The sequence below is a fragment of the Lepidochelys kempii genome, chromosome 8 (assembly GCF_965140265.1).
Source record: "Lepidochelys kempii isolate rLepKem1 chromosome 8, rLepKem1.hap2, whole genome shotgun sequence".
Taxonomy (NCBI): domain Eukaryota; kingdom Metazoa; phylum Chordata; order Testudines; family Cheloniidae; genus Lepidochelys; species Lepidochelys kempii.
The window spans coordinates 44,359,556-44,380,015 of NC_133263.1; the positions used below are offsets into that span (position 1 = coordinate 44,359,556).

The window sequence follows — 20,460 nt, forward strand, 5'->3', positions numbered from 1 at the left end:
CATCTTCAGTAGACAAGCCCTAGGTCAGAGAGGATTTGACTTCACAGAGAATATGGAAGAGGGAGGAGAACAAAGCTGATTTCCATGGTTATTTGCAGTGCTCTGTTTTGGTTCCTCTTCACCCCTCCCAACCTAGACCACATTGTAGTTTTGTTTTTTTTAAATGATATTTACTACTTCTCTTTCCTAGCCCTACCCTCCTTGAAGCTTTTGGTTATCAGCAAAATACAGGAAGTGGCACGTTATTTGTGATGTTTGAAGGTCCCATGCAGGACGAGGGCCCCACTGGGACAGGCACTTTACAAACATAAGGCAGTCCATGCCTGAAAGCTCATGCTATCTGAAGAGACCAGGTGGAGGGATGGAGAAGGGGATTTGACATGGTGGGGAAGGGAGCAAGGTGGTGGCAGAGACAAGGCCAGTTTGTTTAGTTTTTTTCTGTTGTATTTATATCACAAAAATGTAAGTTGAGGCAGCTTCCAACCAGGTGGGCTTTCGGGAAAAAGGAAGGGAAGAAACGGGAGAGGAAACAGATGGGCTGAAGTTCAATAGAGGGCATATCTTTACCTGTGGACTTGATCTTCTGGCTAGGCTGCATGGTGCTGTCTTCATGGTCTATTGGCTGACTAGACAGTGAGAAGATCCAGATCTCTGCTACTTTGGCTGTGGCTTCCTTGATGTTACTGAAAAGGCTCAGAACCTGGCCTCCTTCAGTCGGGTGCTGCATCACCTGGGATTGGGGAAGTAACAGTCTTATATTTAAATGTTGTGGGCCTGATTCCCATCCACTAATATTGGAAGAGTTCTTTAATGAGTTACTCTGGGTATGCAAGAAGGCTCAAATGCCTGGGTCTAGAAGAACAACCAGTTATAGACACTATTTAATGCTATTTCAGAATTTACTTGGCTATCAACTCAAGGAAGTGGCAGGGACAGAAGATTTCAGTTTGACACGTGATCAGATCACACTGAAGCATGTTATTGGATTACCCTCATTATTATTCTGTTAGCTTGCCTGGGTACTAATTTTAGTGATCATTAAGTTATCCAGCTCTCATGAATTCCCAAACAAAAAAACCTCCAAATCTACTTTAAAGCCAGCTGCAGAAACCATCCGCAGTGACCTTTCCCTGGACAAGCATGTTAGGTGCTTTACAGAACAAAGTGAAAAAAGCAAGTCCCTGCCCCAAACAGCTGGCAACCTAGATGTGACAATGAGAACTGGTGAAAGCACAGACAAAGGGACATCTTTGTGGTTCTATAAAAAATGGAATTTGCTTCTCCATTCTTTGCCACCTTCAACATGATGATCATACCTTCCTCCTATAGTTTCTCTTCTAGGCTTCCAAGACTGTCCCTCTTGTGCTCTTCCCACCCATCCAAATGCCCTTTCAGTCGCACCTCCCCTCCTGGTCTTTATCAGTGTTCCGCAGGACTCTATATCTGGCCCCCTCCTATTCTCCACTTTCCCCCTGGGTGACCTCATCCACTCAAAGCTTCAATTGGCCACCTTTGTGTTGGTGACCCACCAGTCTACCCCTCCTATCCTTAACCTATCTGTTCAGTTTTGCATCTGACATCAGCGGGGAGAAGAAAAACTCTTGTAAAAATTAAGGAACTAAAAATTCCAGGACGTACTATTTATAGGGTGCTCTATCAGAAACTAGATGTTTTTAAGTTAGTGAATTTCAAAAAAATTCCAGCTGACATCCTCTTTTAGATTCAAACACATTGCAAATACTTCATAGATATTTAGCATTTTCATATCCTCTGCTGTCAGAAGTGCAAAGCAGTAAGAAAAAGTATTATATTTCAACAGTGAATGCTTAACATTTTAAAGAGATATGCTGGTGAGCTTACTTGAGTGATGCTCATATTTTTTAGTGTTTAATTTCCAATTATTAACAATGAACCAAACATGATACAAGACAAAGACAAAAAGGTAAAAAATTAGGATTTAACTGAAACTCAAATGCAGAAGTGAAAAAGTATTTCCGTTTAACAGCTCAGTTTGCACAAAATAAATAATTTGTAGATAAAATCAATCAATTATCTAATATCACAACAACCTAGCACAATTGCAGTGTTAAACCATTTCATTTTGCAATAAATTCTCCACTGATGGAACTAAATTTATGGAATGATATTTTCTGGAAGATTTCTATTCTAAGTGTAGTATGGCAGGTTTCTGCTACACAATGCTTCTAACACTATATTTTTAATATTCATAAGTACACAGCTGCGTAGATTAGGGAATAAAAGAATTAGTGTGAAGCTAACTCAAGTTCAGTGGATACCATAAGCATCTCCCACAACTGCTGATTCAAAGTTGAAAGTCAGCTTCCTTTGGTCATCTGCTTTCCATGAATATTCAAGAAATCAAGTTGTATTAACAAGAATGACCATGAAAAGTAAAACTAAAGATTTCAATGCCTGAACAGCCCAACTGAAAATGGTGGAAATTATACAATCAGGGTGAACTATCATCATGCACATGCAGAAAGGGGCAGAATTAAGATTGCATAGGCTACTTTGATTTCAGCATTTCCTAACTTTGAAATGCTTGACTTTGCAACCTTAATGTATTTGGATGGAGTAAGAGAAAAATGTGCTATTTATGTTCAAGAATTCAAGAAACAGACAGATGTTAGCTCAATTGAACTAAATTTACTGCATCTTTGGTTGACTGTTCTTGTGCATTATTTTTTAAGAATATTTATTAGAAGCGCTTAAACTCTCTCATGCCAAAGCATGTTTTAAAGACAAGGGGAGCGACAGCATATTTGGGCAAAGTACTTGAAACTGAGCCTGAACCTTAAAAACCATAAGAGAAATAGGCCAGCCCTTGGTTTTCCTGCTTACATTTTATAGAAAATACATAGCATTTATTACTTTATATTATTTCCATTAACACTCTTGCCCTATAAACCTTGGTACACTTGAAAAGTGAGACACATATGAAAGTCATCTAGGTACTTTTCTCAGAAAAGAATGGTAGCCTTGGATTTAAACTGAGGATAGAAGGCATATGCTGGCTGACTCCATCCGAACGCTTTGAGTTGTGTTGATGAACATCTACCTCGGCCATGTTGATGGAGCCCACTGCCAAAGTCTTGTAGCCCAGAATCGTTCGGTTTTTGTATCGCTTCCTCCTTTGCAGCATGATCTGAAGCTTGTTGCCTTCTCTTTTCAAGAAGTGAGGATACTGAAGTCAGAATACAATTTGAAAAAACGTTACACTTCTTGCCACTAGCTCCCAGCTACCCCGTTTACAGCTGACACACACTTTTGCTTCTTAAAGTTAAATACCTCGCCCAGTCCCAGTGCTTTTAAAGATGTTTACAGTTCATCTAATCTTTTGTTCTAGTACTCTGCACTGGTTCCCAGGAAGGCCAAGCTTTAGGTACTTCTGACTGAACACTCTTGGCCAGTTTTTACAGCCAAACATTCTCTTTTCACCACTCTGTTGGTTCTGCCCTCACAACACTGAAGAATCCAAAATAATTACTCATCTTACAAACACAGCTCTGCAGAAGTGCTTTCAATGGGTCTCTAACAGAACATGAGCTTGTTTGGGTGGCTGGGAAGGGAAATCAGTTCGCGTAAACCTCAATTGACCTATGTCCATTATACAAGAAAGGAACTGGCCCAGCCAATCACAGCACAGGGAAGCCTGATCCTCAACTGTATGTTTATTTCTCATGTAAGCAACTTACTGAATAGCAGGAGTTTTGTGCACACAACGTCCTCATGGTTATTTCTCAGTAGACAAACTGAATCCCTGTGCTCTGTCTTGCTGACAGCTATTTGCAAGAGTGCAGAGATCTGTGTAACCCCTAGGGCTGTTGAATAATCACAGTTAACTCACGCAATAAACTCAAAAAGATTAATCACAGTTTTAATTGCACTGTTGAACAACAGAATCCCAGATGAAATTTATTAAGTATTTTTGGATGTTTTTCTACATTTTCAAATATATTGATTTCAATTACAACACAGAATACAAAGTGTACAGTGCTCACTTGATATTTTTATTACGAATATTTGCACTGTAAAAATGATAAACAAGAGAAATAGTATTTTTCAATTCATCTCATACAAGTACTGTAGTGCAATCTCTTTATGGTGGAAGTGCAACTTACCAATGTAGATTTTTTGTTACATAACTGCACTCAAAACCGAAACTTTAGAGTTGGGGTTGGCAAACTTTTTGGCCCAAGGGCCACAACTGAGTATGGAAATTGTATGGCGAACCATGAATGCTCACGAAATTGGGGTTGGGGTTTATGGAGGGGGTGAGGGTCCTGGCTGGGGGTGCGGGCTCTGGGGTGGGGCCAGAAATGAGGAGTTAAAAGGTGCAGGAGGAGGCTCCAGACTGGGGCAGAGGGTTAGGATGTGGGAAGGGGGGGTGAGGACTCCGGCTGGAGGTGCGGGCTCTGGGGTGGGGATGAGGGGTAGGAGGGTGCTCCAGGCTGGGACCAAGGGGTTCAGAAGGTGGAGCAGGGGGTTGGGGCATGGCATGGGGGAGGAGGTGAGGGCTCCAACTGGGGGTGCAGGATGGTGTTCCGAACTGGGATTGAGGGATTCAGAGGGCAGGAGGGAGATCTGGGCTGGGGTGTGAGAGGGGGTGAGGGCTCCAGCTGGAGGTGCAGGCTCTGGGGTGCAGGAGGGTGCTCCAGGCTGGGATCGAGGGGTTCAGAGGGCGGGAGGGGGATCAGGGCTGGGACTGGGGCCCAGGAGGGAGTCAGCAGTGCAGGCTCTGGGTGGCGCTTACCTCAAGCAGCTCCCAGAAGCAGTAGCATGTCCCCACTCCAACTCCTATGCAGCGGCGCGGTCAGGTGGCTCTGCATGCTGCCCTGTCCGCAGGCACCACCCCTGCAGCTCCCATTGGCTGATGTTCCCAGCTAATGGGAGCTGCGGGGGCAGCGCTTGGGGTGGGGGCAGCATGTGGAGCCCCCTGGTTCCCCCTTTGTGTAGAAGCCAAAGGGGGGACATGCTGCTGCTTCTGGTAGCCATGTAGAGTGCCCCCGACCCCACTCCCCGGCTGGAGCACGAGAGCAGGGCAAGCCCCAGATCCTGCTCCCCAGCAGGAGCTCAAGGGCTGGATAAAATTGGCTGGCTATCCGGATGTGGCCCGTGGGCTGTAGTTTGCCCACCCGTGCTTTAGAGCCTACAAGTCCACTCAATCCAACTGCTTGTTCAGCCAATCGCTAAGACAAACAAGTTTGTTTACATTTACAGGAGATAATGCTGCCCACTTCTTATTTACGTCAACTGAAAGTGAGAACAGGCGTTCGCATTGCACTTTTTAAGCTACCATTGCAAGGCATTTACTTGCCAGATGTTAAACATTCGTATGCCCCTTCATGTTTTGGCCACCATTCCAGAGGACATGCTTCCATGCTCATGATGCTCGTTAAAAAAAATGTGTTAATTAAATTTGTGACTGAACTCCTTGGAGGAGAATTGTATGCCTCCTGCTCTATTTTACCCGTATCCTGCCATATATTTCATGTTATGGCAGTCTCGGATGATAACCCAGCACTCAGTTTTAAGAACACTACAACTTTCACTGCAGATTTCACAAAACGCAAAGAAGGTACCAATGTGAGATTTCTAAAGATAGCTACAGCACTCGACCCAAGGTTTAAGAATCTGAAGTGCCGTCCAAAATCTGAGAGGGACGAAGTGCAGAGCATGCTTTCAGGAGTCTTAAAAGAGCAATACTGAGATGCGGAAACTACAGAACCCAAACCACCAAAAAAGAAAATCAACCTTCTGCTGGTGACATCTGACTCAGAGGATGAAAATGAACATGTATCAGTGGTACTGCTTTGGATTGTTATTGAGCATAACCCGTCATCAGCATGGGACCATGTCCTCTGGAATGGTGGTTGAAGCATGAAGGGAGATATGAATCTTTAGCGCATCTGGCATGTCAATATCTTGCAACACTGGCTACAAAAGTGCCATGAGAACACCTGTGCTCACTTTCAGGTGACATTGTAAACAAGGAGCCGGCAGCATTAGCTCCTGCAAAAGTTAAACAAACGTGTCTGTCTGAGCGATTGGCTGACCAAGAAGTAGGACTGAGTGGACTTGTAGGCTCTAAAGTTTTACATTGTTTGTTTTATTTTTGAATGCTGTTTTTTTCCTACATAATTTTACATTTGTAAGTTCTACTTTCATGATAAAGACATTGCACTACAGTACTTGTATTAGGTGAACTGAAAAATACTATTTTCTTTTGGTTTTTTACAGTGCAAATATTTGTAATCAAAAATAATATAAAGTGAGCACTGTCAACTGTGTATTCTGTGTTGTAATTGAAATCAATATATTTGAAAATGTAGATATTGCCATTTATTTAAATATTTTTAGATTTCTGTTATTGTTTAACTGTGATTAATTTTTTTAATCACTTGACAGCCCTACTAATCACCAAATGGTTCTCTCTCAAGAGCCAGTCCTGACCTCACAGGTGCTGACAAGCCTGCCAGAGTCTGGCTTGTTCTTCAGGGTGTCAGAGTTGTGTCCTGTCATCACCAGCAAGGCTAGACAGTGTGACTGAGGTGCTGTCAGGATTAATACCCTGGGCTTCCAACATTTGGGTTTTGTTTTTAGTAACTACATGGCTGTTCCTGCTGAGAACTCTTGGCCTTCACTTCAGGGCCAGGTATCGTCTATAGGAATTTCCTTTCTGAAGTGTCCGACACTGAGATCCAGGGGAGGCAGGATACCCAGCAGGAACCAGGATACCTAACTTGTGATTCACATATTCTAGAAAGGCTGGGCCCCGAGAGTTTGTGTGTTTCAATCAGTATTCAAGATCCAGTTTTATTATGAACCAATAAACATTTAAAATGGAGTCTATACACATGGGAAAGCACCTTCTCACATAACGATATAGTACACACAAAAGAACTATGTTACAAGAACAGCCAGGTTGCAAAGTCAAGCATTTGACCTGCCTGGGCATATGCATTATGATACAGTCTTTAAATACATGATCACATAATTTTTAAGTGAGCTGTAACTCACGAAAGCTTATGCTCAAATAAATTGGTTAGTCTCTAAGGTGCCACAAGTACTCCTTTTCTTTTTGCAAATTTTTCTACTGTGACACATTCAGTGCACAGGATGGACAGTGCTCACGGAATGAGCAGCCACACAATGTTTTTCCCTTGTTGCTCAATGCATGCAGTAAATTAGCCCTGGGCCACACTATTCAAACCCTACTCTGAAAATACAATTATTAATTGCCTTGTGGGCTTTTCTATGGTGCTCATCACTAATGTATGTGAAACACTCAGATACTATAATGAATTTATTTTCACAATACTTTTGTGAAATAAACAGTGCTATTATCTCCATTTTACAGACGGGGAACTGAGGCACCAGGAAACTAAGGTCAAGAGTATCCACGAATTTTAGGTGCCCAATTTGAGATCCCTAGGACCTGATTTTTCAGAGCACTTAGCATTATACATACATACTTCATACATTCAAAGCACAACTCTGCACTTCAAAGCATTTCTGCAAATCAGACCAAAGAGTTCAAGTGACGCACCAAGAAAATGAGGAACATCATTAGAGATCACGTCTTAAACAACTTGCCCAGCAACTCTGTGGCAGAGGAAAGGATAGAATCCAACTTTCCAGGGCAGCATTCAGCTGTGCTAACCCAGCTTTCCTGCCCCTGCCTCATTCACCACACACCTTCAAATTTCTGCAATAACTGAGGTAGAGGCCCTATAGACAACAGCCTCCTTCGTTACACACCCGATTCATCCCGAGAGCACCATCCATCCTGTGCACTGAATGAAGCAGGGATGCTGCAGAAAAATAATGAGACTAAAAATATATAATAGATGGGCCTGTGTAACCCTAAACCAGTCCCCCTGAGTTCAGGCATATCCTAAATTTTGAGAGCTTGAATTTGCAACCTGAATGTTTTTTTAATGTAGCATGTTTGTGTGTAAGTGTAATTTCCTAGGTTTTAAAAATCAAAACTGGGAAAAGGAAGATCCCTCATGTGGCATCCTATTGATATCAGCATGGGTCACCAGTAGGTTGGAACTTTAGATCCATCAAACAGACCTCTGCAACTTGAACAAATGACCAACAGTAATAAATTGCCATCCTCTGGATCAGCTCTAGAGGGGGATGGGACACTTTGCCAGCGGGTTTCGCTCACATTTGCTGACAGCAGAGGAATGGTGAGACAAGGGAATCCTGGGTTAAATTCTAGGCTCTAGGGAGTTTCAGAGCAGGAGCAAATCAGAACAGTGAAGGGTACAAGAGCTGGGCAAGGCGCACAGGTCAGGAGACTGATAGCATTACATAACTTAAGGTGTTCCCAGGATCAGTAATGGCATTTGGGCCAACAACCCTCAGCCTAGGAAGTCTCTCAAACATCATGGCCTTAGGTTTCGGCCTTTATCTAGCCCAGGCTGTGGTTATTAGCTCAGAGTCAAAGTACCTTCAAGCTGTCATCTAATTAAAAGACAATCGGTGCCCGTCATTAAAATCCTACTATGCCATTTCAGAAAGACATCCCACACATTGCTGTGCATAACACCACAAATCCTTCATGTAATCTATGAGAACCTCACCTTGTCTCAGTGACCAGTTCTCACTGCATCACACTTGCCTCTCCGGTTTCATTTCATAAAAGCTCAAAATCCCCAATTGCTAGAGACAGGGCACTAGAGGGGGAGGGCTCTGAGTTACAGAGAATTTTTTCCCACCTGCTCAGGATCATATTTGGGGTTAAGAAGGAATTTTCCCTGAGTCAGACTGGCAGAGATCCCGGGGTTTTTTCGCCTTCCTCTGCAGCATGGGTCACTTCAGGTTTAAACTAGTGTAAATGGTGGATTCTCTGTAACTTCAAGTCTTAAACCATGATCTGAGGATTCAGTAATTCGGCCAGAGGTTAAGGGTCTATTACGGGAGTGGGTGGGTGAGGTTCTGTGGCCTGCAACATGCAGAAGGTCAGACTAGAATCACTAGATGATCACAATGGTCCCTTCTGACCTTAAACACAGTGAGTCTAAGTGTCTAGGGCACAGTTCTGCAGTCCTTGCTCAGACTGAACTCCCAAACACGTCAATGCAAATTGACCCTGATGGACCGTAGGACAGTGTTCTACATGTTACAACTCCACATTTTAAACGGTGGTGTGTTCTAAGCTAGAAGGGTAAATTAAAACTCAGTGCATCCATGAGATGTCCAAAAGATACATGCTGCAAGTCAGAGAAGTAAAGAGGAGAAACCTCAGGTGCAGAGGAAGTGGAAGATTTAGAGTGTGCTCACCGCTGCCTATTTCCCTGGTAGCTATAGTTCTCTTAACTGAGTGCATGTATTAATGCAGACCGAAGAGAAGCCAAATCCTGCCTCCAGCTATTGGGTAACTGGAAGTCCTAGAAAACCATATGCTTAGCCAGCTATGTGAGGTAAAAGCATTTGCTCCTAGTGGAATGGGGTGAGGGAGAGTGTCTCACTTCACCCCTAATCACCTCAGGAGATCTGGTTTGCTGCAAGACTGGGCATCTACAGTTAGCCAACACCTGGAAGAAAAATTCTCAGAGCTGCATGTTATTTTATTCTTGAGCTACAGCTTTGCTGCCTCTACTCACTCTGCAGTGAAAACTTGTTTGGCAGTTAGGCCCCATTTAACTCAGCCTGTATCAGAGAAGGGCTAGGTAAGCACCTATCTCAATGTCTCAGTTTGGCTTGGCAGCTCCCAGGATTCTCAGGCAACAGATGACAAAAGCACTATCGCAGTTATCCCCATTCCCTCTGCTCTCGTTACCCATGTGTAGCACAGGGTTTAACTGCTTTTGGAGTATGAAAGACCCTATCTGTTGTCCAGACCTCACTGTACTGGGACCTTATTTCTTTCTAGCCAAACAGTTCAGCAAATTTGAAAAAAACAAAACTTCTAAGCATTCCCCGAATGGGGCTATTCCAGATTAGCAACATTTCTGAGTCTCATTAGCCTGTACTTTGCTATGCTTAGGGCACGCCGTCTTCACCACAAGGACCGCTCTCAGCCCTTAAGAGTGCAATTCACTCATAGCAAACAAGCCTCCATCCTCATTTTCCGCATGCGGAAGATCAGAGCAGCACATCCAGTGGTTAGAGCAGGAGACCTGCATCCCTATATCCGCAGGAAGCCTGATTTGTCTAATCTCGGCAAAAAGGCAAGACTTAATATCCATCTACCATTAATTTATAGCATCATGCACTGGCAGAGCTTGGTGAGGGCCCTATTTTAGTGCTCCTTAGGCGAAACTCCCACTGTGCCACCCCTGGAAAGGTGGCCAAGCTAATGTTTCCCATAAAAGGGAAAAGGCAAGAGCTTTATTTTTTAAAAGCAAGCACAGCATTTGCAGAATCCGAAGTTGCCAAGTGACTAACAATCAGAGAACTCTTTGTGTGCGCCTGTGGTTCTTGTTTTCCTCCTGTTCTAAAGCAGTTTTAAAGCAGGTTCCATTCCTGACTCTAGCAGAAGGGGATTTTATGCAGCCTCCCAGTTACTCCCTTCTGTAAAATGTGGGGGATGACACTAGTCTAAGGTAGGAGGCCTGGTTTGTGGTAAGGGCAATTGAGTGCCTAGAATTAACAGCAGTCAGTGGAAGAGTCGGACTAGACCTCATGGCCTCCTGCCAGCTCCCAGCCAGGAGGCTGCTGTTCCATGTGTGGCATTCCTTGTCACTGAAGAGCAGTCACTTATTTTCCCACAAGGGTACCCCAGAGCAGTAGGAAGAGCGTGAGAGGAGAAAGGAGCCCATCTCTCACACCTAGCAGAAGTTGGTGATGCGGGATCCTGAAAAAGCTAGTGGGAAATCCAAAGCCACCCCAGGAGCAACTGCAGAGAAGAATGCTGGAGGATTTTGGAGATGGAGGAGAGAAAAGGGCAGGCCAGCCTGAGGCAGCTGCTCCCATTAAATGGCTTTCTTCATTCTATTCATCCCCCATAGACTGCTCGACTCCTAATCCTGCTCCCCCTCATCCCCAGGCCTGCCCCTTCTTCCTTCTCCCTCCACGTTACCTGGATGCTAGCAAGGAGAGCAATGGAAGCACAGAAAAAAGCCTTCCTGCTCTGCCTAGCACCTGCGCCTGCAACAGCCCCAGCAACCAGGAGCAGCAATTGAAGGGGCAGTTTTTCAGCCCTGCAGCACTCCTGGATGCATGAGATCCAAGCTAGGTAACAGACTGCATGCAGGGGAAGGATAATGTCATATACCCCAGCGCAGGACATTCTGCCTTTCTGCTGGAGGGAACGCTGCTGCTGAGCAGGACACACACTGTGCATTCTGGGGGTTCGTACTGAGCATGTACCGACAATTTTCAGCGATTTTTAGATCCCAGCCCCAAACTCCACTAAGGATATGGAAACTACCATTTTCAGAAGCTTACAATTTGCCAATATCCAATTGATTTCCACAGGAACAGAAACCTGTACCTCCCACTCCAATGCTAGCCCTGTCAAGTTTCAAATCTTTGCTCCAAAGCACGGAGGTGCTAGAGCTCCTCAAATCAGCTGTAAGAATTTAACATTGGCAAGACCAGCTATTTTTCTCCAGTCTTGCTCTTGGAAGTGGCTAGGCCATTTCTGCTGAAATGTCCCAAAATATTCAGCCTGAGGCAGAAGCTCCATCACATGGAAAATTTCAACCTAAATGGCTTTTTAGCTTATAATGAAAAAGCGTTGACTACAGGTGCCATTGCCAGAACTGCCTATAATTATTTCAGAGGAACATTTACATGAAGACTTGTTAAAACAAATACATCAGAACTTGGTTTAATGCAAAAATCAGATGAGCACATTCACTTTGGACTTTGTTACTATGTTACCTGTAGTGAAAAAGTTAGTGCAAGTTCGGTTTCCACATGTCCGCTTGGTGGCAGCACAATTTCATGAGACCGTAGTATTCGCTTCGAGCCCTACACAGAAAGAAAACCTGGTCAAGTAAAGGTCTGAGCATTAGTCCCGGCTTGTTCCTTTCACCCTTTGGGAACTGGCTAGTGCAACCTGGCTCATTGCCAAAGTTTGGACGCAATCAATAGGGGGCACTCTCGCAGACAGCAGGGTTTGTAGTGAAAAGATAGGAGAACCTCCATGTTCCGAACACTTCAGGAATGCAAGTTGCTGATAACTCGAACGTTCGTAACTCTGAACGAAACATTATGGTTGTTCTTTGGGAAGTTATAACTGAACATTGACTTAATACAGCTTTGAAACTTTACTATGCAGAAAAAAAACGCTGCTTTCCCTTTTTTATAGTAGTTTACATTTAACACAGTACTATACTGGATTTGCTTTGCCCCCAGTCTCTGCTACTTCCTGATTGCCTACTTCCAGTTCGAAATGAGGTGTGTGGTTGACTGGTCAGTTTGTAACTCTGGTGTTTGTAACCCTGAGGTTCTACTGTATGGTGCTGCTGGATGGAAGCAGAAGCTAGTCCAGCTTGAAGCTAGTCCTGCTCTGCTCCCTGACACCATCTACACCCTGTCCTCCAACCACCCTTCCCCTTGTGTTGCCTCCCCTTTTGCCAAACCCATTTCTACACCAGGCAACACCAAGGCAAGCAGCAGCTTCTCCCAGCAAAGCAGGGACACAGTGGGGCTCTAGGATGCTGAGCAGCTGGTAGTCTGCAAGTGAAGTGGGCTCCCTGTTCAGGGAGGGAGGCCTGTTCAAACAACCATTACGGATGCCAATAAAGGGGAGATGAGGCTTCATCTGAAAGAAATAGAAGTAGCTGCAGGAATGGCTCATGTGCTGCATGGTGGAATCGCCCAGACTGGTACCATTTATTGAGGATATGGGAACACCTCCTTAGGGATCTATGGACCAAGTGATTGTAACAGTAGTGTATGGAAAACTTAAAACTAAGCTGTCACTTGAAATTTCTGGGGGGTTTCTTGGTCCTGCTGCCAGGCTGGGGGGCTACATAGGGAAGTGCACAATCTAGGATCAGCAGCAGTGAGTCTACAGACAGTTCACAGTAAAGTGGAGGTGAGTTGTGTCTGTTTTCAGGAGCACCGCACCTTGTTGCTCTGGCTTTGGGTTCTTACGTGTTCCTGTTCTGAATTCTAAGAAAAATATTGTGCTATACTGCAGCCTTCCAGCAAGAACCCCTTTGTATCTAACTTGTCTGTGTTTATGCTGTGAGCATACCAGTAACAGAGTGACTGTGCACTCCCCCAACAAAGGCCTACCCAGATGAAAGCAAAGTACTTGGCCATTGGGGGATTTGGACAGATTTGCAGTTAGTAATACAGTAGTGGCATACAGCAATATTCCTGCAGTACCAGCCCCAAATGTTCAAACATGTGATTCTTTTTAAAATTATATTTTTTTATTTTTAAGCCAATAAATAGAGGCTTCTTTTTATCTGCCTGCTGGGTTTTGAGTCCTTAGGTCAGGTTTACCAGCTCCTCTGCAACCATTAAAGATATAAATTAACTTTTAAAATGAAAGCTGAGATTCTCACCTAATCAAATGACTTTGGCGGCTGGGGCTTTAAGAGAAACACAGACTTGCAATACAACTGGGAGAGCTGATGTGACTGATTCGGAGCACCACTAATGTATGAATAGTGCATGCTAACCATGTGACTATATTCATGCAACTCTATAGGGAACTGTCAGCAAAAATAAGCAGGAAGGAAAAAGAGCTCAAGATAAGCTACGCTACAGCAAACACCTCAGGGCTGCTAAGGAGCAGTGGCAGAGCTATTATCTCCAAAGACTCCGGCTTGATTCCTGGGGAGCCTACGGAAGGGCCAAAGGCCAGGAACACAGAAGAACTATGCAGGGTTTAAAAGGGACCCTCAAGAGAGGGGATCATGTTTCAGGGGGAACATGATACAGTTCTGTGGTGACCTAGAATCCTATTTTCGACGTCTCCGTCTCAAGGAATATTTCCAAAATACCTCTGAACAACATACTAATCCACAGAGGTCTCCCTGCCAACACTACAGAAAGAGGGATTCTAGATGGACTCCTCCTGAAGGTCGAAACAGCAGACTGGACTTCTACATAGAGTGCTTCCGCCGACGTGCACGGGCTGAAATTGTGGAAAAGCAGCATCACTTGCCCCATAACCTCAGCCATGCGGAACGCAATGCCATCCACAGCCTCAGAAACAACTCTGACATCATAATTAAAAAGGCTGACAAAGGAGGTGCTGTTGTCATCATGAATAGGTCGGAATATGAACAAGAGGCTGCTCGGCAGCTCTCCAACACGAGTTTCTACAAGCCATTACCCTATGATCCCACTGAGAGTTACCAAAAGCAACTACAGCATTTGCTCAAGAAACTTCCTGAAAAAGCACAAGATCAAATCCGCACAGACACACCCCTGGAACCCCGACCTGGGATATTCTATCTACTACCCAAGATCCATAAACCTGGAAATCCTGGGCGCCCCATCATCTCAGGCATTGGCACCCTGACAGCAGGATTGTCTGGCTATGTAGACTCCCTCCTCAGGCCCTACGCTACCAGCACTCCCAGCTACCTTCGAGACACCACTGACTTCCTGAGGAAACTTCAATCCATCGGTGATCTTCCTGATAACACCATCCTGGCTACTATGGATGTAGAAGCCCTCTACACCAACATTCCACACAAAGATGGACTACAAGCCGTCAAGAACACTATCCCCGATAATGTCACGGCTAACCTGGTGGCTGAACTTTGTGACTTTGTCCTTACCCATAACTATTTCACATTTGGGGACAATGTATACCTTCAGATCAGCGGCACTGCTATGGGTACCCGCATGGCCCCACAGTATGCCAACATTTTTATGGCTGATTTAGAACAACGCTTCCTCAGCTCTCGTCCCCTAAAGCCCCTACTCTACTTGCACTATATTGATGACATCTTCATCATCTGGACCCATGGAAAAGAAGCCCTTGAGGAATTCCACCATGATTTCAACAATTTCCATCCCACCACCAACCTCAGCCTGGTCCAGTCCACACAAGAGATCCACTTCCTGGACACTACAGTGCTAATAAACAATGGCCACATAAACACCACCCTATACCGTAAACCTACTGACCGCTATTCCTACCTGCATGCCTCCAGCTTTCACCCTGACCACACCACACGATCCATCGTCTACAGCCAAGCTCTGCGATACAACCGCATTTGCTCCAACCCCTCAGACAGAGACAAACACCTACAAGATCTCTGTCAAGCTTTCTTACAACTACAATACCCACCTGCAGAAGTAAAGAAACAGATTGATAGAGCCAGAAGAGTTCCCAGAAGTTACCTACTACAGGACAGGCCTAACAAAGAAAATAACAGAACGCCACTAGCCGTCACCTTCAGCCCCCAACTAAAACCCCTCCAACGCATTATTAAGGATCTACAACCTATCCTAAAGGATGACCCAACACTCTCACAAGTCTTGGGAGACAGGCCAGTCCTTGCCTACAGACAGCCCCGCAACCTGAAGCAAATACTCACCAACAACCACATACCACACAACAGAACCACTAACCCAGGAACTTATCCTTGCAACAAAGCCCGTTGCCAATTGTGCCCACATATCTATTCAGGGGACACCATCACAGGGCCTAATAACATCAGCCACACTATCAGAGGCTCGTTCACCTGCACATCCACCAATGTGATCTATGCCATCATGTGCCAGCAATGCCCCTCTGCCATGTACATTGGTCAAACTGGACAGTCTCTACGTAAAAGAATAAATGGACACAAATCAGATGTCAAGAATTATAACATTCATAAACCAGTCGGAGAACACTTCAATCTCTCTGGTCACGCAATCACAGACATGAAGGTCGCTATCTTAAAACAAAAAAACTTCAAATCCAGACTCCAGCGAGAAACTGCTGAATTGGAATTCATTTGCAAATTGGATACTATTAATTTAGGCTTAAATAGAGACTGGGAGTGGCTAAGTCATTATGCAAGGTAGCCTGTTTCCTCTTGTTTTTTCCTACCCCCCCCCCCCAGATGTTCTGGTTTAACTTGGATTTAAACCTGGAGAATGGTCAGTTTAGATGAGCTATTACCAGCAGGAGAGTGAGTTTGTGTGTGTATGGGGGTGGGGGGGATGTGAGAAAACCTTGATCTATGCAGGAAATAGCCCGACTTGATTATGTAAAGAGTTGTCACTTTGGATGGGCTAGCACCAGCAGGAGAGTGAATTTGTGTGGGGGGGTGGAGGGTGAGAAAACCTGGATTTGTGCTGGAAATGGCCCACCTGTTGATCACTTTAGATAAGCTATTACCAGCAGGACAGTGGGGTGGGAGGAGGTATTGTTTCATGATTTCTGTGTGTATATAAAGTCTGCTGCAGTTTCCACGGTAAACATCTGATGAAGTGAGCTGTAGCTCACGAAAGCTCATGCTCAAATAAATTGGTTAGTCTCTAAGGTGCCACAAGTACTCCTTTTCTTTTTGCGAATACAGACTAACACGGCTGTTCCTCTGAAACCAGACAAAGACAGCTATTCAGTCAGGGCTGTCTGAAGAAGGTAGATTTGCCTGCTGTACCACCTGGGGACTGCAAGCCTTGAGGCAGGGGACATGCGTGTAGACAGTTTTCAAATCGTCCCTGAATAGTTTATTTCTACCGTTAAACACTACTTGGATTTTTAAGAAGTCTGTCTGGTCTCTGTATACAACTGGTCAGACTCCTGAAGGAAGAACTGCAGGTGTCTGAACTCAGTCAGACCTGTAGGTTATTGGTGGATGCCCATGGGGCTGTATCCCAGGGCTTGCTCTAAGAATGGGAAAATTGAAAAATTCCACCCCAAGAGAAGTAAAGGCAAGAGGCCTGACACCTGAGGGTGTGCACTCAGCTGAGAAAAGGGAGAGGGGCACCCAGCCCTGCAACCATGACAGTTAGCAACACTGATGTTCTGTCAGTGCCAGAGCTCCTTCTAGTTGTGACAGAGCGGCTTTATTTGTTACGCCACACAGTGGCTATATAATAAAGGAGCAACACAGCTGCCTCCTGAATACACCACTGTATTCAAAGCAGACAAAAGGGACCTGAATGTCTGATAAAGTCTCAGGAAATGCTGTTGAACAACAGTCGAAAAGGGTCTCCCCAGGACGGGGACAGGCTGACAAAGATGGGCGAGTTAAGATGGAATTTTGTCATGCCCTTTTGAAGGAATCCAAGATGTGTTTGTAACACCATATCTTTGCAATTCTCTTTATAAAAAAAAAGGATTAAGTCACTAGATTGAAAGCTCATGCACTTGGAGATCTGATATCACTGACATCTGAAAACAGCCTTCATATCAGGAAAGACAGTTACTTTTCTGTTACTGGTGTTCTTTGGAGATGTGTTGCTCCTGTCTATTCCACAATAGGTGTGCGTGCTCGCCATGTGCACCGGTGCCGGAAATTTTTCCCCTAGCAGTACCCGTAGGGGGGGTGCCCCCTGCGGCCCCTGGAGTGGCGCCTGCCTGGCGTGGTATAAGGGGAGCTGCACACTCCCCCTACCCTCAGTTCCTTCTTGCCAGACAACTCTGACAGAGGGGAAGGAGAGTGGGATGTGGAATAGGCATGAGCAACACATCTCGAAGAACACCAGTTATGGAAAAGGTAACTGTCTTTTCTTCTTCGAGTGATTGCTCATGTGTATTCCACAATAGGGGATTCCAAGCTATATCTGTTGGAGGTGGGTAGGAGTTCACAAGTTCCCAGGACGGAGGACAGCCCTGCCAAACCCGGCGTCATCCCTGGTTTGGGGAACAATCGCATAGTGCGAGGTGAACGTGTGAACCGAAGACTACGTGACGGCCTTACAAATGTCCTGGATGGGGACGTGGGTCATGAAGGCAGCCGACAAGGCCTGCGCCCGAGTCAAGTGTGCCCTCACAATGGGCGGCGGGGGAACCCCCACCAGCTCATAACAGGAACAGATGCAAGAAGTGATCCGATTGGAAAGCTACTGGGTGGAAATCGGCTGGCCCCTCGCATGCTCAACCGAGGCGACGAACAGTTGCGAGGACTTTCTGAACAGCTTGGTCCACTCGAGCTAGAAAGCCAGAGCCTGCCGCACATCGAGAGTGTGGAGACAGCGCTCCCCTCACTGGACGCATGAGGCTTGGGGCAGAGGACCGGTAGAAAAATGTCCTGACCCATGTGGTAAGCAGAGACCACCCTCGGGAGGAACATGGGGTGTGGGCAGAGCTGGACCTTGTCTTTATGAAAGACCATGTATGGCAGCTTGGAGGTCAGGGCCCTGAGCTCTGAGACTCGCCTGTCCGACATGATTGCAACCAGGAAGGCCACCTTCCACGAGAGGTGAGACCAGGAGCATGTGGCCAGTGGTTCAAACAGTGGCCCCCTGAGGCGAATCAACACAACGTTTATGTCTGACTGCGGGACCAGGGGTCTAGAATACGGAAAAAGATGGTCCAAACCCTTAAGGAACTGGCCAGTCATAGCATGAGAAAATACCCTGTGCCCTTGCACCAGCAGATGGAAGGCCGATATGGCTGCCAGGAGCACATTGACTGACGAGGGCGCCAGGCCCTGGGCCCTCAGAGGTGGAGGAGGTAATCAAGGATAAGCTGGAACGGGGCGGTCACCAGGGAGACACCGTGATCCGCCACCCACCTAGAAAACCGGGACCACTTTGCCAAATAAGCACAGCGAGTGGAGGGCCATCTACTTTCGAAGAGAACGCACTGAACCTGCTCTGAACACATCCTTTCCTCTCTACCTAACCACTGAGCAGCCACACCATGAGGTGAAGAGCCGCCAGGTTGGGGTGGAGGCGGCGGCCCTGGTCCTGAGAGCAGGTCTAAGCGGAGTGGCAACGACCACGGCGGAGCTACCGCCAGGCCTGTGAAGGTCCTGTACCAATGCTGCCTGGGCCACACCAGGGCAATCAGGAGGACCCGGGCCTTGTCCGTCTTCATCTTCTCCAGGACCCTCCTGATTAGAGGGAACGGGGGAAAGGCGTAGAGAAGCCGGCCTGACCAGGACAGGAGAAAGGCATTGGAGATAGCGTCCCTTCCCAGGCCCCAACCTGGAGCAGAACCGGGGGCACTGCCGGTTCTGCCGAGTCGCGAACTGGTCCACCTGGGGAGTTCCCCGCCTTCGGAAAAGCCAGTGGGCCACTTCCGGGGAGAGGGACCACTCGTGTTGCAAGGAAAAGTCCCTGCTCAAGTGATCTGCCCTCTTGTTCTGGGCACCCGGTAGATGGAAAACCTTCAGGTGGATGTCGTGGGCTACAGAGAAGTCCCACAGCCTGAGGGCTTCACGGCAGAGGATCAGGCCCCTGCCTTGCCTGTTGATATAGAACGTTGAGGCCATGTTGTCAGTGAGGACCTTGACTACCTTGCCCTCCAGGTGCGAGCAGAAGGCCATACACACCAGCCACACCGCCCTGAGCTCCTTGACGTTTATATGTAAGGTCAGGTCTTAAGCCGACCACAGGCCTTGGGTCTGAAAGATCCCCGCATAGGCCCCCCAACCCAGGTACGACGCAACAGACACCAGCTCCAACGACGGGGCCCTGTCCCTGAACGGTACCCCTTGGAGCACGTTGTTTGGGGCGGACCACCACTGTCGGGAGGTGATCACAGAGTCCGGCACGGTGAGAACTTTGTCCATCCTGTCCGTGGCCTGGGAGAACTTCGAGGCCAACCAGAGCTGGAGGGGCCTCATCCTGAGTCTGGCGTAAAGGTCCACGTACGTGCATGCCAACATGTGACCCAAGAGTTGTAGGCAAACCCTGGCTGTTGTAACCAGGAACCTTGTGACTGAGTCGATGAGAGCTTTCAGGGTCTCAAATCTGTCTGGCGGGAGAGAGGCCCTGACCGACACTGTGTCCAGGAGCGCCCCGATAAACTCTATGCATTGGACCGCGACTAACATGGACTTTGTATTGTTTACCCACAAGTCCAAGGTGGCGCATGTAGAGAGGAGGAGAGCCACGTGATCCCTCACCTGCGACGGGGGGAGGAAGGGGGGACTGCCCTTGACAAGCCAATCGTCCAGATACGAAAATATCTGGACCTCCTGCCATCTGAGGTAGGCCGCTACCACCGACAAGCATTTTGTAAACACCCTGGGGGCAGTGGACAGACCAAACGGGAGGACTGTGAATTGGTAATGATTCTGTCCCACAACGAAATGGAGGCAGCACCTGTGCCCCTCGAATATGTGGATGTGGAAGTACGCGTCCTGTAGATCGAGGGCAGCGTATCAGTCCCCGGGATCCAGGGAGGAGATGATGGAGGCCAGGGAAACCATGTGGAACTTGAGCTTCACCATGTACTGGTTCAGACCTTGGAGATCCAGAATGGGCCTGAGCCCCCCTTTGGCCTTCGGGATAAGGAAATAACGGGAGCAATACCCCTTGCTCATGAACTCCTCGGGCACCATCTATATCACTCCTAGACCTAAGAGCTGGCCCACCTCCTGCTCGAGCAGAGCT

General features: G+C 46.5%; 1 protein-coding gene across 10 annotated transcripts in view; it reads right to left on the reverse strand.

Moving 5' to 3' along the window:
• PACS2 (phosphofurin acidic cluster sorting protein 2) overlaps nucleotides 1–20,460 on the reverse strand; it is a 209,295-nt gene that overhangs the window by 128,641 nt on the left and 60,194 nt on the right. For 9 of the 10 annotated variants that reach the window (XR_012160291.1, XM_073356257.1, XM_073356258.1 and 6 more), the window contains exons 3-5: nucleotides 11,863–11,952; nucleotides 3,080–3,205; nucleotides 568–730 (exon numbers count right to left, since the gene is read on the reverse strand). Coding sequence is in view for 9 of the 10 variants with exons in the window: in XM_073356257.1 (XP_073212358.1) it covers nucleotides 568–730; nucleotides 3,080–3,205; nucleotides 11,863–11,952 (379 nt within the window). In the remaining variant the exon portion in view is untranslated. The remainder of the gene's footprint in view (nucleotides 1–567; nucleotides 731–3,079; nucleotides 3,206–11,862; nucleotides 11,953–20,460) is intronic. The other variant, XM_073356256.1, reaches the window with a different exon arrangement.